This window comes from Electrona antarctica, assembly GCF_951216825.1.
Source record: "Electrona antarctica genome assembly, chromosome: 19".
Taxonomy (NCBI): Eukaryota; Metazoa; Chordata; class Actinopteri; order Myctophiformes; family Myctophidae; genus Electrona; species Electrona antarctica.
Window position 1 is genome coordinate 19618463 of NC_136800.1, and position 17511 is coordinate 19635973.

Here is a 17511-nt window from a genome sequence, read left to right on the forward strand (position 1 = left end):
AGTGGCGCAAATGTATCATCATCATCTTTTTGCTAACAATGTGACGATGCCTGGCTAGTGTAGAAGAGCAGCATGCCTCAGTTTGTCTAGTAATTCTGTTTCTTCTCCTAATCAAAAATATTTGAATGATCTTGAAAACAAAACAAAAAAAGTTTTATATTAGGTGGCATTTCAACAGAGCTCTAAAAGTTGTTTCATAAAGAGTGTTATTAAGAAGTCATTTCGAAGGAGTAGTTGTGGTGCAACTCGGAAGTGTTTTTAATCTTGCTGATGAGCTCACTATATTATACAGTAGTCAATCATGCATTATTGATTCATTATAGTCCTTCAGGGTTGGTAGTAACTGACTACATGTAATGAGGATTATCAGATTATGAAAAATAAGTAACTATAATCAGCCCAGATTCTAGTACACTGAAATGTAAACACGGCTGCAGCTGAACAAATCAATACTATTATATTTAGGTGTGTCAATGTGCATTTAAAATACTCTGGACTACTGTCTATGCCCGGGCACACCCGTTGCTCTGGGTCAATGTGCATTTAAAATACTCTGGACTACTGTCTATGCCCGGGCACACCCGTTGCTCTGGGCACATCTAAATCTAACACACCCATTATTCATTTGATTAGGTGCAGCTGCCTGTGTTGCTTATTACCCATCGTTTTACTAAACAACTAACTATCAAACTAAGTAAAAAGAACCCTGGGGATTCAGGCCCCTTTAAAACTGTGCCATGTCACACGGCTTTGTACAGTACACACTTATTGAGTTCAACAACATGACATTCTGATCATAGAGAAAATCTGGGAAAAGAAAAGAGAAACACTGTTATTTTGCATCCAATGTCTACGTAAGAGAATGGACTCACATGTTCCGTCAGTAGTTTTTCGTCTGATCTGAGGATGGCTGCCCACTTTTTCAGTTGTGCATTGGTTGGTACCTGGAGTGCAGAGTAAATGGGGGACAGTGTGTGGGACGATGGAGAGTGCAGCAGTAAAAGAAACAACTTTTTTACAGCGTGGCCCCTCAGTGGTGAGCTGTCTAGAAGACTGTCTGCCGCTAATTACGCAAAGCACTAAATATCTTGTGCACACTACCAGTAGACCTCAGAAGTACCTCCACTAACCTTTTCATGTTTTTTCTACTTTTAAACTAGAAATGCACTGTGTCGAGGTGCCAACTTGCACCTTGCACACAAGTAGACCATACATGGCTTACTTGTGCACAAGCAGAGCGTGCAAGTACTGCTACTAACTAATGTATATTACAACTGCTGTTCTAAATTCTTTAGACCAACAGCAAATAACAACACCGACATACCCACATACCCGTCACCGTCAACAGCCAATTAGGGACCACCGAGGATAGGCCTACATACCATACATACGCAGCCGACCACAGTACTTGCACGCTCTGCTTGCACAAGTAATTAGAGCCACACCATTCCATGATCCATCTATGCAATCCAGGTGTACAGAATTATTGCAGCACTGTATACAGTGGACAGGGTCTAAGGTTCAGCGGGTCAAAGCGGAGCTGCATCGAGCATACAATAAAACAATTTTGTCCATGGAGAACTTGTGTTGTTTTGGCAAGCCAAAAAAAGGTTGACTTTGTTTGAAGGATTGTACACTGTTCTGCCTCCAAACTGCACCCTGCCTCCCTTCAATCTATCCTACTATGTATTTCTGATCACACAAACACATTGCTCACATGAATCCACCATTATAACGTTACAACTATCATACGGCTATCATTGTTAAATGAATATGAAGTCTGCAGACTGCTGATATCCAAAGTTGTATGAAAGAGAGAGAGAGAAAAAAGAGAACAAGCAAACGAGAAAAAGAGTTGATGTTACGATGTGAGACTTTAGAATGACCTTTTGAAAACAGCTGAGTGGATTACACAACTTTAGCATGACCTTATTTTTGAGAAAACATCCTCTATGTCACATGTGAAGGAAAATACTTCATTAGAGACTGACGGAGCTTCTGTGAATGCTGTCTGTTATGTCATCAGTCCATTTTTATCTATTGTTGCCAACACCTTAATGTTTTAAAATGTAAAAATGAATGAAGGAAGAAAATGAGTTGTTCAGTACCTTGCCTTTGGGCCTTTTGCTGTTGTGTTTGCAGCGATGTTTGCGCGTGTTGTATTTGGCTAGCTGGTACTCAGTGAATTGCTTGAACTTGTCAGCCATGGCCTTCTTCAGACAGGTTGGTAGATTCTTATTGAAACACTGCAGAAAGAGGTAGATTTACAGAGACGCATCATGCACACATTACAGGGTTTGCCAGCAACTTGACTTATCAGTACTAATCAGATCAGAAATAAATTTGTCCTCAGGATGATTGCGATAAACATGTACACTCCTGTACAAATCCCAACAGTTTCAAATACTGATAAATAGGCTACATAAAGCATTGTGGCCGAGACTCACCGTGCTGTAGAGTCTGGCTACCTCCAGCCAATCAGAAGGCAGCTGTATGGCTGCACAGAAGTACCTACGGAAATGTGGTTTGGTGGCGGGCTGATTGGCGGCCAGAGTCAATAGGAAGTTCGCTGTAATGCGAATGTTCAGCTCCTGTCTGGTGTACACTGCCACCTGGAGGGCAAAAGGTGAAGAACAGATACAGTAAACATCTACCTTACCGTAATTCACAGATACTGCATAACCAACCCCACACACACACACACACACACACACACACACACACACACACACACACACACACACACACACACACACACACACACACACACACACACACACACACACACACACACACACACACACACACACACACACACACACACACACACACACACACACACACACAATTTACAATTTAGGCATTTAGCAGACTCTCTTAATCCAGAGCGATTTATATTAAGCAATAACAAAAGCATGGCATACATCACATATATAAAAAGTTATCATGAATCATGCGTAAACTAAGAACGTAACAGTGGAGTATCTATGTAAACTATACATACTATATAATATATTATACATGTGTACTATAAAGTGCTATGACTACATAAAGTGCAATTCTAGAGCTGTCTACGTAACAAGCTATAAGTCTGTTTAAAATACTATCCAAGTCCACACACACACACACACACACACACACACACACACACACACACACACACACACACACACACACACACACACACACTTTACAATTAGGCATTTAGCAGACTCTCTTAATCCAGAGCGATTTACATTAACCCATTGATGCCTGAGGCCGAATCTGGGAACGCCTTCTATGGCCTGACCTAAGGTTTCTAAAAACCTTCAAATTCTGATTAATTATTTTTTAAATAGTTATGTTGCCACATGTATAGCAATAGCTGATGAGACGCAGAGAGCGCGCCGGCATCAAGGGTAGAACAACGTATACGTTGCATCAGGCATCAATGGGTTAAGCAATAACAAAAGCATGGCATACATCACATATATAAAAAGTTATCATGAATCATGCGTAAACTAAGAACGTAACAGTGGAGTATCTATGTAAACTATACATACTATATAATATATTATACATGTGTACTATAAAGTGCTATGACTACATAAAGTGCAATTCTAGAGCTGTCTACGTAACAAGCTATAAGTCTGTTTAAAATACTATCTAAGTCCACACGTCCACACACACACACACACACACGTCCACACACACACACACACACACACACACACACACACACACACACACACACACACACACACACACACACACACACACACACACACACACACACACACACACACACACACACACACACACACACACACACACACACACACACACACACACACACACACACACACCTTGAGGAGAAACTGTGGGTCGGTTTCAGAGATGTCCTTAGAAAGGTTTGTGATCCTGGTCCACACACTGTCCTCTTCATCCCAGCCTGTCTGGCCTGGAGCCGTGCTCTTATTGACCAGAGAACAGCACACCTCGTCCAGTAAGCCATACTGAAGGGCAGAGGAACAGAGGCATGTTCAGAGGAAGGACACCTTTTTGAGAGATGCAAGTTTACTATGCAGATATCGTTATTATATATTGATTACTTTTTATATCTGACTAAATTGCTAAGTCCAATTAACTCTTTCAGCTCTAATGCACGTCATGTCACTGAATTTAGCGACAGAGACAACATAGGATGTCTTAATATCTGTGTGTTGTGTGTATTTTATTCGTTATTTAAATCAATTGTTTGATAATCGATTAAATAAATTGATTTGTTCCATTAAGTGCCCTAAAGGAATAAATACCGCCCACACCACACACCTTTTTAACCTTCAGTTCTGCTTCATTCTCCTCTTTTCCTCTGTCCATTTCTGCAAACTCCTCCTGTCTGACTGCTATAGTCTCATCATGGTCAGGAGCACCTAGCTCCATCTGCAGCACAGAGAACTCGGTGCTGCTGTTAGCATCCACCTCCATCTCTTGCTCCTCCATGCTGCCTTCTTCAGAGAGCTGTTGACCCAGAACACAGCACAGCAAACACAATCACTGGGTGTCAGTTAACTTCAATACATAATTCAGGGGTGCTAGCCCCTCCAACATCTGGCTTTCACACATGACAGGCTGGCAGCAAAGTCTATGGACTTTTAATGTTTGCTTTAAGCAGGCCCCCTGCTGTTTTCAGCATGCCCCCCGTGACAGCCAAGACTATGGACTTTTTGTTTGCTTTAACCCATTTAGACCTGAGTTAAAAACATTCACTTTGAAAGAATATATATTCAAAGATTTGAGCCACATTTTTACGATTTTTCAAAAATAGCAGATCTACAAGCTCGTAGCGCGCCACTCGGTGGCGCGCTATGAGCTTGTAGATCTGCTATTTTTCAATAGCTAAATTATAACATAATGTTTAAAACACCAAAAGGGGTTCCCGCCCAAAATGGGTTAAGCATGCCCCTGTGACGTCATGTGGCGGGTGATAAAAGGTGCGCCTCACTTCACACAAGTGATCGTTATTTGGCAAGAGGTCAATTTGAATGAGGCATCAATTATATTACAAGGATTACAATTACAAATATTTGACAGCGATTTTTGTATTGTTGTGTATGTATTCATCAAGCCCCTGGTGTGTAAAGACCTTTAATCTCAATGTTTTGATTGAGAAAAAAACAAAGCTATTTATTAAGATAAAGACGACAGATGGATTCATGTACCTCACTTGTCTCCTCACTATAGGACTGAGTCTCCTCAGATACCTCGTCTCGTCTGCCATCTCCCACGTCCGGCTTCTCTTCTCCACCAGGACAGAGGGATGAAGGAGGAACGTGAGAGAAGCGCCCGAGCAGGGAACCACTCGAGGAGGTATCCAGGGACGAAGATAGCCAAGAGCCATGCGGGACAGAAGAAGGGACCGCGGACGTGAGCGAAGATGACAGCAGGAGAGGTTCTCTATTTAGGAGCTTGTTCTCTGTGCTGAGAAGGAGTGAGCTGAAAGAGGGAGTGTAGGAAGAGGAGGAAGTGGATAGAAGGAGGGTGGAGGTGGTGGAGGACAGGCCAGAGGGCTGGAGAGAGGGGCATGAGAAGGAGTGAGATGGAATGGATGAGAGCTCGGTGTTGGTTTGGGCCATCAGGGAGGAGGCCTGGACCAGAAGCTTGTTCTCCAGGCTTTGTGGAATGTAGTTGGAGAACAGACCTCTCCCCGATGTAGCCTGCTGGTCCGCATGGACCAAATCCGCCTGTCGCAAAGTCAGTGCTTTCATTTCTGTTGAGAGAGAAACCAAAAGAAAGACAAAGACCGTCAGCAAGGTGGAGTCGTGTTCTAAGTCCTAGATAAACACAAAAAATCTGCAGTAGTGTGTAATGTATAGGCTATAATTAACAGATAAGATAAGTTGCTCAACAGCATGCCACCTGTTTGTACATGCATGGTGCAGCAGCTTCGATGTTGCCATAGTGTGCCATTATATGACAAAGTAGAAAAGCAGCAATAAAAAGGAGACAAAGTACACAAGTTATCTAGATATTGTGATCCGTGACTACACTGAACAAAATGGATAAAATGACAGATGGCGAAATTATAAATAATTCACATCTTCATCTTACCAGCCAAAAATAAACTTGTGGTTGAATACCCTATTGATCATTTCTACATGATACTACTGTACACCTACTGTATACTGAATGTTGGTAGTGTTAACCACTACCAACAGTGGTTGTGTTAACATATATCATGCGTTAACCACATGATATATATTTCATCGTAATACAAATCGTGAAAATAGCAGAGCTACAAGCTCACAGCACATGACAAGATTTTTGCCTTTAATGACATGCCAAAAATAGGGATGCCAAGTTGGAAATGGTTAAAAGCTGCTGCTAACGTGTGGAAGGTATTGAGCACACTGCCATGTCAGTGCTCAGGTTGATTTGCATATGAAAAGCATTCTGACTTTGAAAAGTGGCCGGTGCATGGGGTGTGGTGGAACATGGTGTTCAAACATAACTCGAAGTATATGTACTTTATGGGGCAGGTCTATAAAATCTGTCTGTACTGTAAAAAAAAAAAAGTGGGTGTAGGACAAGAGTTTATAAAAATGTGTTAATTTTATAAAAAGGATTATGCTACAATACTGGGATTTCTTTGTGATTGAAATGTAATATCTCAAAATGTACAAAATACATCAATAACACCATCCCTAAATGTACTGAATGATTTAAAGTTTCTAGCAAAATGTATTAAATAAGATTAAAAACGGCAAAGTGTGCGCTAGACAGTGGTGTAAAAAGTCTATAGTGTATTCGGGTACTGTACTCAATTACAATTTTGAGGTACTTTTACTTGAGTACTTTTTTACTCCATTCAAATTATTTCACAGTTTTTACTAGCTTTGCAGATGTATTATTAGGTTAAGCCTAGCCTAAACAGCAGGTGAAGGTGTCACCAGCTGCTGCAACATTAAAGTAATGAATGAATGCATTACTGATGATTTACTTACTACTACGTTTGGTAGTACATTTAATTTAGTAGGTATATTTTGAAGCCCATACTTTTGTACTTTTATACAAATTAGACATAGGGCTTTTGCTTAAATATTTCTACATTGTAGAACTACAATAGTGAAAGAGAAAATGTGAGCAAACTTCTTCCGAAGTTCCGCCACTGGTGCTATGAGAACAGTGTTACCTGGCAGTTCTGTCTTGATTTACAATGAGTCAGAGTCCAGTGCATAGGCGTGGACCGTGGCTACTACAGTATTCAGTCATTTCAGTTATTAATAAAAGACGTACAAACTTACCGTAACGCAAATATCCCCTCTGTGGACAGACGAGTTACTCACTGTCACTGTGTAATAGTGGCTATTCTTGTGTATTTATTCGATGCTGTTACTGTCACCATAGATATATATATGACTGTCACTAGTCTATAAATATAGTCTTGCCAGCTTCCAGTATGTTTCCGTGCCCATTCCTTCCGGCCGTTGATTGGCCGGTTTTATTATTGTGTACATTTTTACCGTAAAGTCTACCGTCGCGTTCACAAGCTATTTATTGCCTGTTGGTAGAAAGCCTGGTTTCTATTCCAAATTAATTAGTGTGATCCGGGTCGGGAGCGGCTACTGTATATCCGGTACGTTGCACTCTCTCTACACACACACACACACACACGCACGCACGCACGCACACACACACACGCGCGCACACACGCACACACCTCACACACGCACCGTTTCCGTATCCGCTTTTGACCCAGACCCCGAGCTTGAACTTGATACCTTTGATCCATTCAAAACACAAAACCCAAATACAAAATCAAATAAATCGCAGAGGACACACACATATATGCATTAAACACATAATTCGATAGGAGTGCCTTGGAATCTTTTTATTTGCAAGTCTGCATTTTACACCTTCTGGGAATTATTAGTACTACTTTGGAGAAAAACAAACTTAGGCGCTACCGTAATGACTCACATAATTGTGCAAAAGGAGGAAACGAACGCGCTCCATTTCCGCTGCAGCAACGAACGTTTTAAGAAAGAAAAATGTGCCGAGAAAGGACGAATTGAAGCTGGAACGGTGTCGTTGATCATCGTTATACCAATCGACCACTATCACAAAACACCTACTTGTTGGTATCAGAGTGGGTCTCTATTGGCGGTGGGTGTGTGTTAGCAGCAGGCTGCTTTTGGTGACTTAGTTTGTTCTCCTTGTTGAGGAAGCAGCTCGGCTAGCCAGCTGCTGCGTTTAGCCGTTAGCTCTGTTAGCCTCCTAGCTGGTCAAAGATGGGGACGAGAGCGAGTCGCCTGCAAGAAGACCCGGCGGTCCCCCCGGCGTTCGGAAAGGATGGCAGTGGCACCACCAAGCGGGATTCGTACCGGCGGCCCCGCTGCGCCCGGCCCACCAGTCTCATGGTGGACTTCTCGGGGAGCTTCGAGGATACGGAGGCCAACCAGAGCCGATCCGAGGAAGGCAGCGACTCGGACATGATGCCGGGGCAACAGGCGAGCGCCGACGGAAGCCCCGCCGACCGCATCAGCCTCCCCTCCGGCATCGGCCAAGCGGCGGCGTCAACACCGGCCGGCGGCGACAGCTCCTCCACAGGGGAGGACAAGCCTGCGGAGGACGGTGGCGGCAGCATCAGTCCCAGCCCGGAGGCTCCCGGTAGCGTCAACGTGGAACACCCATCCGGAGAGGAGACGGGAGGCCGTGTGCCCCATCGCACCTTTTCCGAGCGACTGCCGGGGAATCGGCACTCGTCTGGGCGCAACGTGGGCGCCAGATCCGCCCGGGTGCGGGGCGCACACCAGCGGCCGGTGTCGGAGGCTTGGATCGGCCTGTACCGCGTCAACAACAGACATGGCAGTAAGTTGTTATAATGATCACACAGTTCAGCAGCATAGCTCCCGATGGGAACCTCGAAAAAACGGTGCTAAATGTAGCAGTACTGTGTATTACGTCGTATAATGATAACTCAATCAGTGGTGTTTAAGTTATTATATAAATGATCATGATCACACAACAGCAGTATTATGTTCTGAACATTAGTTTCAAAGACGCGTGAGGATGATTCACACAGCTGTCCTTTTCTTTCCACTCTGCTTGGTAGTGAGTAGGATGTATTGTTGCAGAAGTAACAATTACATTTTAGAGGAACACAACAAACAATGGCAGGCAGATGCTTTTAAAAGTAGGAATATATACATGTAAGCAGCAACGTGACCCTCAGCCTGGCCATCGCGAAATTAAAATGGATTATTCTTTACATTCCTGAGCAGATTATCTCTTCTCTCGTGCTTACATGACGATTTAAACCATCTGAGGATTCTATTGTACATGGTGGTCTGCTCTGGACTTCTAGCGTAAAATGTCATGTAGACAGCACAATAATTGCATTGTATGTAGTCATAGCACATCATAGTACATATGTATAGCATAGTATAGTATATATGTATAGTTAATATGTATAGTGTCATTATATAGATATGTTCTAGTTACGTTCTTAGCTTACGCATGTTTCTTGATAAATGCATTTTATATATGTGATGTATTCCCATACTTTTGTTCTTGCCTAATGTAAATCGCTCTGGATTAAGAGCGTCTGCTAAATGCCTAAATTGTAAAACTATAGGTGGTGCCTAGCTGGTTTTCGAGTCACAGGGGCTGTGTTGGTAATAATTTCAACATGCCATTGCTGTGGGTAGTTTTCTCAACTTGATGCAACCTCACGTCTACTTGTCTGTGCATAGAAACATTTCCTTTCAGAGGAATGGCATTTAAATTGCTTTGCATTGTTCAATCTATCAAATACACATAGATGGGACTAATGTAACACCACCACAAGATTCCACCACCCGTCCAAACCATAACAATAGGCTGACTCTCAGCCAGGGCAGCCCTCTAGCAAGTGTAGTGAAATGGGTCAAAGGCTTCACGTGCCCACTCACTCATAAAGACTGGAGGGTAATGTGGGACACAATTTATCTCGTTACCAGACCATAGACTAATGTCCATGGCCTCAGATATCCCCGAGTAGGACAGCTGGGAACCTTTTTTCTTAACCTCTTTCATCATGGCGTTCCTATTTTGGCCATGTCATTATAGTTGATAATATAAACATACTGTATATAAACATGTATAATTCAATAAAAAGTGAGGGGCGCTCTTATCATAGTACATCATCCATTCATTGTCAATGGGAATTTAATCGTTTTGTAGGACAACAATGGCCGATTTGCTCGTCTACATATGACGTAAATTCTCCATTCATTGTCAATGGGAATTTAATGTTTGTGTAGGACGAAAATCTACACTATAGCTGAATATAGGACCTCTCAAAAATAGCAGGTCTATGAGCTCACCGTGAATGTGAACTTGTAGATCAGCTATTTTTGAAACTTTTTTAAAAATAGGGCTTAATCACTTGCATATAATTTGATGACTATGGTCCCCCAGGGGTCTGTACTTGCCCCATTACTCACGCCTGTGTCGTTGACTCGTGTTACCACAGCAACCAATGATCAGATCAGTGGATGACGTCTGAATACGCAAATCTGATCTAATCACTTGCAAATAATAGTGTGGACAGACAGTCAAGCTGAAAGATCAGATGTGAGAAACATTGGATTTGCCTGCATTCAACAAAGGCTTTGTCTCCCTTTCTCATGCAGATATCCGCTGTCCTTTCTGCACCAAGCCTTTTCCAGGGGGCAGGATTGAGGATCACCTGTTGAGCTGCCTCACGTCTCCCCCTTTACCATACAATAGTGAGTTATATTGAAGAGTCAATGAAGACACTGCTTTTACATGCGTCCCTGTATTATCCCCTCCTGACTACCTCCTTTGTTCAGTGATTTGCTTTGAATGTGTGTCACAAAAAGAAGTAGATCAACAAGCTCAAGTGGTTTCTTTTTTGGGGGGGGGGGGGGGGGGTTTACTATTCGTCACACGATTGAGTACTACTGTATAAGGCTGTGGTTAATGTTCTATTAAAACTTTTGATTGTAAACGTCTCTTTTTAAAACTTTGACATTGTAGCTAGAAACTAAAAGCACAGCTGCTATGGAACTGGACACCTGTAGTTGACACAGGGGAGGGTGAATTTGAACCACAATGACACCATGGGTAATATTTAGAGGCAGGTTTATAAACACTTTCGACCCACCAGTCTATCATATCATCCCATTTATTGTGTGTATTTTAGCATCGTGTGTGTGTGTGTGTTCATGCTCATAGCGGATGTGCTCAGTAAAGACAGCGGGGAGTGCTCTATCTGTTTGGAGGATCTGGTGCAAGGAGAGACCATTGCTCGGTTGGCTTGCCTCTGCGTCTACCATAAGAGGTAAACAAGTTCACTTTGTTTAGTTTATGTTTAGCTTACTTATTTGCCCAGTGATAAAATAAAAAGTGGTAACTTGTATGTTATACGATAATTAGTTCCAAAATATGTGTTCATGGTCAGCATTTACACATGGTTGTTGCACCGACAACATTCTTCCTCCAATCTTTGGAGTTATGAAATATCGTATAATATTATATAACAGAATTCTCTCCGTATTCTAGAGGCTGTGGCCATACTGTTTTACATACTACTTCTCCTTTTCTTACACCGCTCTGTCAATATCTCCCGCTCCTCCAGTTGCATTGACTCCTGGTCAAAGGTGAAGCCCTGCTGCCCTGAACATCCCTTTGATTGATGTGCATGCCACATGTATTGAACAACCCCACTCAGGTAGGGTGTGTGTGTGTGTTTGGGGGGGGGGGGGGGGGGGCTGAGTTGCAGTGTTGCGAAAAAATAAGCAACCAGGTCTAGGAAAAGAAGCAACTAAGGACAATAGAGCACTTTAACTTTAAACCTATACTGTACATAGAAAATAGCCGACCTACAAGCTCACAGTGCGTCAGGATGCAAACTTGTAGATGTGAGCTTGGGGTATACAGATGGGCGTGTGTTCAGACGACAGGGGTTCTACATTCTGAACAAATTAATACATACATTTTTTTAATACAGTACATAGATTTGTTTTCCACGCCCCTCGATAGTAGCTTGGCAACGGCCCCTTCTGTGATGCACCTGCAATTGAAACCGCCTCTCACATGAGCTGACCGTTTTAAATAACTCCCAAACCCCTGCAATACCACATGGTTCCGTGGCGTGCAACATTAAGCATTATGATGCTTAAGTGGTTAAAATGGTCACATGCTAGACGAGCATTAGAAATGCTCAATCAGTTTAGATTCACACATCATATCATCATGTCATATTGTATTGGGACAGTACAGTAAACATACTGTGAAAAGAAGCACAACATATCTCAGTCCAAGTTTTACCCCAAAAGACCGATAAGAAAACAAATCCATGTGTCTAACAGATGGCTTCTCCTTTTTTTTGCATCCCTACAGGAGACCACACCGAATCCCAATACTGCAGAATAAAAAACATATTTGATTTAGAAGTAAAATCCTCCCCCAGCCCCAAGATGACAACTTTCTACAATCATGTGGTGGAGAGAGAGAGTCCTAAGAGGAAGCACCAAATTATCTTTTCCACATGGACCACTCCCATTTGTACTTGGTGTGGACCATTTTAAAGCCAAATGGCAACAATGAAACCAGCTGTTCCCTCAGTCTTGGTTCGGACAAGTGATGGAACTGGTCCCCTCCCTTACTCCTTCAAGGACTATACTCTGAATCTGCTGGATACGAGAAAAAAAAAGACGTCAAAGAATTATTTTCAATTGAAGATGATGGAAAACCCTCTTAGAAAGACCTCTTGACCTCGAGGAGGAAAGCAGCAAATTGACTGGCTCCACTTTTGTATTCTTAACAAACGGTATAGGTCATTTCTTTTCTGCCAATGTTGCAAAAGAAAGTATTGCTAATTGGCCTACTTTTATTATGTTACATTGAATGAATGTTTCGTTCCTTGGTTAATCCAGAGACTGGAAACCAAAAGAGCAAACAATTACCACAAAACACAAATATCGCATTGCTTTGTTTTTTCAACTAGCTGGAGGTTGAGGGGTTGTATTTCTGTGAGCGGGGGCTGCTGTAGATTAGGTGGGATTTTATTTTTTTCCCGTCGTTACCTGTATACATTTCAGGGGAAGTTTGGGGGGTGAATTGATTGATTGTTTGCTGAATATGTCAGTTTCCCAGTAGGTGGTTAGTGCTGAACTTGCTGCTACTTGGTTGGTGGTTGTTTTAGGTATTTCAGAAGGCCGTAGCAGTACTAGTGTTGGCACCGTTTTGAGCACTTTGTTCTCCCTCAAGGCAGATTCTTTTCAAATAAGGTCTCAGATAAAGTTGTGTATGATGTCCTGATGTCGACTGTATTCAAGAAACTGTGTGTGTTCATATGTAATGACGAGTGAGGACAAAAATGTCCTGATGATGTGTGTGTGTGTGTTTACAGTACAGTGCCCAGAGGTCTGCTGGTCAAGAGGGCTCTTTTTTTAATGCTAGTTTTTAATCAAACAAACTGCAATTTTGGTAACGCACCGCTATACAGCAGTGGTACATTACATGGTGCCCACTGCTCTCATTCTACTTTGCTGAAGTAATGTGGTTTGTGTTTTGTCACTCTGTAAGGGTGATCTATACCGAAGTCACCCACTGAAAATGATCTGCAAGCTCAAGGCGAGCTTGTAGATAAGCTATTGTCGCTGTGCAACAACGGCACACAACCAAGAATAAAATCAGGCATTACTCCCCTTCACTTCCTCCGGGGACTAAGTCCAGATTTCTTTTAACCAGACGCCAAGTGGTACTGTGTGGGCCATCTGGTTTGTTGAATGGCAGAGTGGAGAAATATATGGACAGACTAGTCGAGGGAGGCATATTTGGGGGGCATGTTTGTACCATGTGGCAGATGCCTCCCCCGATACTGGAGGCTATGGAACGCAGCGCTGACGGCTAAATAATAGTGTTAACTTCCCCCTTCTTCCCTCTTGAGGATTCATAGACATTGTATCTTACCAATTATTGATTTTAATTATTGCTTAAGGTGTTAAATGGCTACCCTTGCCTTGTGTGTGTGTGTGTGTGTGTGTGTGTGTGTGTGTGTGTTGATTGCCTTTACCAGGTGAAGGGATTCATGTGCAAGCTGGTATTTGTTGTCTTTCTTTAGTGACGGGGTGAGTTGAGATGCTAGCCTAATTCTGTGGCTGAATAGTGACGAGTGGAGCCTGACTGGTGTGAGTTTTTTTTGGTGCAAGATTGGCACAGACCACTGTAGACAACAAAACATGGATTTATTGCTTTTGCTGCCTGAACTTAAAAGGGCATGTCTGTTCTGCATGATCCATTTTCTATCCTAAAACAAACAATCTGGATCAGCACAACGTTCAGCTCTGTCCACCCCAGCTTTTTCGTCCCTTGTTCTGCAATTTGAGGTGCTATGTCCTGCCACGAGTTGGCAACCTTGTGCATGTTTCCCCCCTTTTTGTATTGAGAAAAGAAAAAGAACAATGCCAAAAGTATGTCTGCATTGAGAGCTATGTGTTAGAGAGCAGAATAAGAGAAACATTGATAACTAGATGTTCCATTTTGTTGTGGTGATAACGCATATTAACTTTGAGTGGGTGAAAATGCGAGGGACTAAGAGCGCGGTTGGGTTGTCGGTGAAAATAAGAGACAATCTCAACACCCTCCCAAATGTTTTCTTTTTACCTTCCCCATAAGCTGTGTGGTGCAATACCTCAATTTTTACCAATGCTAAGACACTCTGTGTAAACTAGTTCCTATACAACCAAGGATGATTATTTTGTACAATTCTCCTCCATCCTTGGTTTAAAATCTTTCCTCTGCCCTGTGCTTTGAAATCATGGATACATCGATGTATTGATTGATTCGATGAGAATGTGTTTTCGTTTTAGTTTTTTAAAGGGTCACCACAGTGGTATCTGAATCCCGATATGGACAATCTGCCTTTTAACTGGTTATAGAAACAAAAGTTTGAGTTTTATTTATTAAATTGTAAATATTGTAATGCAATTCAAAAAAATGGCTTGGTCTTTGTTTGGTCAATATACTGTTTCTAAGCTCCAATATTTTGTATGTCTCAAAAGTTGTTTTTATATGTATTTTTTACAATAAATATATGTGTGAGACCTGTCTTTGTGTAAGTCATTCTGTTTGTATTCTGTGCAATGAGCCACTAACCTGAATATCCGGTTTCAAGGTCAAGTACTTATGTTACTCTACTTTCAACCTGGCATCCTGAGGCATGCCATATTTGAACATTGTCAAAAAAATTCAGATTTACAACTTCAATGTGTCATGTTGAGCTTGTCAAGCGGCTAATAGGCCTATCTCACAGCCCGCTTTCCACGCCCACTTCCGGTAAATAGTGGTGTCATTAGCATTTACACGTTTTTTTCTCTGGAGAATCTAAGTACATTTTCTAATGTAAAAATGTGACAGGCCAAAATTATTATGAAGCAAACAAGATGGTAAATCAGCTCGAACAGATAGAACAAACCTTACCTTGAGAAAACAAAAGTTGTAGACTTCTTAAATTACCTCTGTTAACATGTAGCGTCTATGGAGTGACGTCACGCTATCACCACTAACCCCGAAAGGGGGCGTATTAAGGGGGGCGGGGAAATTCTGTGAGATAGGCTTATTGTGCCACACACCATAAGACTTAAGTGGCTTGTTATAGTCATCCATCTTGTTTATCAAAAGGGACCCCCACCAAATATTGCACAATGCAGCTTTAATACCAGAAAATTTTACTTTCAAAATATGCATGGTATTTTGTCATTACAAGTAAAATCATTTAACCACTTTAAACCTTCTGTGAGTGTCCCACTTTCAGGTACAGTATGTAATTAAAATACTGATACAAGTTGCGAGCTTGAAGATCAGCCATTTTCACTCAAATTGGGCTTGAGTGGTTAAATAAATGAATACATTAGGGTGGAGATAGATGACTATGTCCTGACCTTATCTCGGCACACCAACTGTGCATTAATTGAATCCATACTCGCCTTTAAAATGTCATCCTTTTACTAAACACAAAACAACTCAAAAGAAAAGCATCTACACAGTATGATCCAGTTTGACCCCTCAAACCCCCTCCACCAGTCCTGACTGTTACTGTCAGTCCCCTCTCACCCCTCCAGCTGGCTTACATGTACTGTACTGTCATCAGGTTGACCCTACATTGCCTACAAAGTCACATTGGCCCGCAATCTTCAAGTGTGTTATTCCTAAAATGCAATCATTCTGACCTGTTAATACTGTTCTTGTCAGTCGTGTGTGTTATGTTTCCGGTTTAAAAGCTGCTACAGAGCCTCTCAATTAACATAAAGCTACACTGCAGTACACATTTCTAAGTTTTATTTGCTATATTCCTAGTCAAGCAGGTCTGACGTGTTCTTGTGCAGTCATGTATGTTCTATTTATTACATTTAAATAGAGGATAAACTCCTTGAGAACCAGAGGTGGAACAGCTGAGCGAGGAAGCGAGAGCGGCCATCTGGGGATCGGAAGGTCCTCATTTGGCCCCCAGCTTGCCCAGTCCGTCCGACTCTGGCGAGATGTTCCTGAGCAACACACTTAAGCCCTAACTGCTCCCCAGGTCATGGTATTTCAGAGGATTCATTTCACCTTATGTGCAAATGTACTGTGATGATACATGCCCAAAATATGCTGACCGACCGAAACGTTGCTTAAATAAAATTCTGTAAGTGAAGACTGGGATTCCAGTTTTTTCCTACTCTTCCAGTTCATTATCCGACGCACCTGTCCCTCATAGGTGCTTCATATGTAATTATGTACAGTGACAAATACCCCTAAACTTCTGTTCTTTCTCAAAACAAAACCTATTTCCCGTTTGTGAGCTCACACAGGCTTACTGTAAACGGGCAGTGAGCTGTCTGCATGTTAACAAATTAGGCCAGGCTGTTTCTTTTCCAGCATTGTGGTTCTCTGTATGCCATACTGACTGATTGTAGAAGTCAAGTCACCCATTCAGAACGGCAGCCAATGACTTGCAGATGACACATACTGATAGAGTAGTGCCTTGCTGCTGCGGTCAAGATTGAACCTCTACATCACTGCCCACCCAGGCCTCCCCTCATATTAATTGTGAGTATTAAGCCGCATTTATACTTTGTTGAGCGCCGGTCAGGCTTTACAGACCAGACCAGACCCATAGGTGTACATTTTCAAAAGAACAAAAAATACTTATAAACGTAATACTTACGAATACTTGAGAGAAGCAAGTACAAGCTCATAATGCATTGTCATAGTGACTCTTGTGAGCCTCACTACTTTACTAAAAAAATAGTGCAATAAATGTAGATACAATGTGTGCAGAATTCTACTCTAATCATACAACCATCACTGAACTCTTGACCCGTCAGTCGACTATTGGAAATTCCCAAACAATCAATAGTGTGAGGTTTGACATAATAAAACTATATCCCCTCACAAGCACGTGGTTTGGAAAAAAGGAACCAGTTGATCCAATTTGCATACAGTGTGTCAACCAAGTGATGTCTTACATCACCCTCTCTT

General features: G+C 42.1%; 2 protein-coding genes across 2 annotated transcripts in view; one reads left to right on the forward strand and one right to left on the reverse strand.

Moving 5' to 3' along the window:
• tep1 (telomerase-associated protein 1) overlaps positions 1 to 7441 on the reverse strand; it is a 47944-nt gene extending 40503 nt beyond the window's left edge. The window contains exons 1-7 of the mRNA XM_079488853.1: positions 7284 to 7441; positions 5202 to 5749; positions 4312 to 4500; positions 3846 to 3995; positions 2448 to 2612; positions 2109 to 2246; positions 873 to 944 (exon numbers count right to left, since the gene is read on the reverse strand). Of these exons, the coding sequence (XP_079344979.1) occupies positions 873 to 944; positions 2109 to 2246; positions 2448 to 2612; positions 3846 to 3995; positions 4312 to 4500; positions 5202 to 5747 (1260 nt within the window). The 5' untranslated portion in view covers positions 5748 to 5749; positions 7284 to 7441. The remainder of the gene's footprint in view (positions 1 to 872; positions 945 to 2108; positions 2247 to 2447; positions 2613 to 3845; positions 3996 to 4311; positions 4501 to 5201; positions 5750 to 7283) is intronic.
• Positions 7442 to 7960: 519 nt separating this feature from the next.
• Positions 7961 to 15099, forward strand: LOC306943468 (uncharacterized protein). The gene is made up of 5 exons (XM_079529835.1): positions 7961 to 8850; positions 10656 to 10751; positions 11221 to 11326; positions 11624 to 11716; positions 12388 to 15099. The coding sequence occupies exons 1-4, from the start codon at positions 8271 to 8273 to the stop codon at positions 11679 to 11681; spliced, it is 840 nt and encodes a 279-aa protein (XP_079385961.1). The 5' UTR covers positions 7961 to 8270; the 3' UTR covers positions 11682 to 11716; positions 12388 to 15099.
• Positions 15100 to 17511: the final 2412 nt, after the last annotated feature.

Excerpts from the sequence above, each read along its gene's own strand:
- LOC306943468 (XM_079529835.1), top strand. The coding sequence starts at position 8,271 with ATGGGGACGAGAGCGAGTCGCCTGCAAGAAGACCCGGCGGTCCCCCCG. Across the intron at positions 8,851-10,655 it reads CGTCAACAACAGACATGGCA|ATATCCGCTGTCCTTTCTGC; the intron begins GTAAGTTGTTAT and ends TTTCTCATGCAG. Across the intron at positions 11,327-11,623 it reads CTCTGCGTCTACCATAAGAG|TTGCATTGACTCCTGGTCAA; the intron begins GTAAACAAGTTC and ends CCGCTCCTCCAG.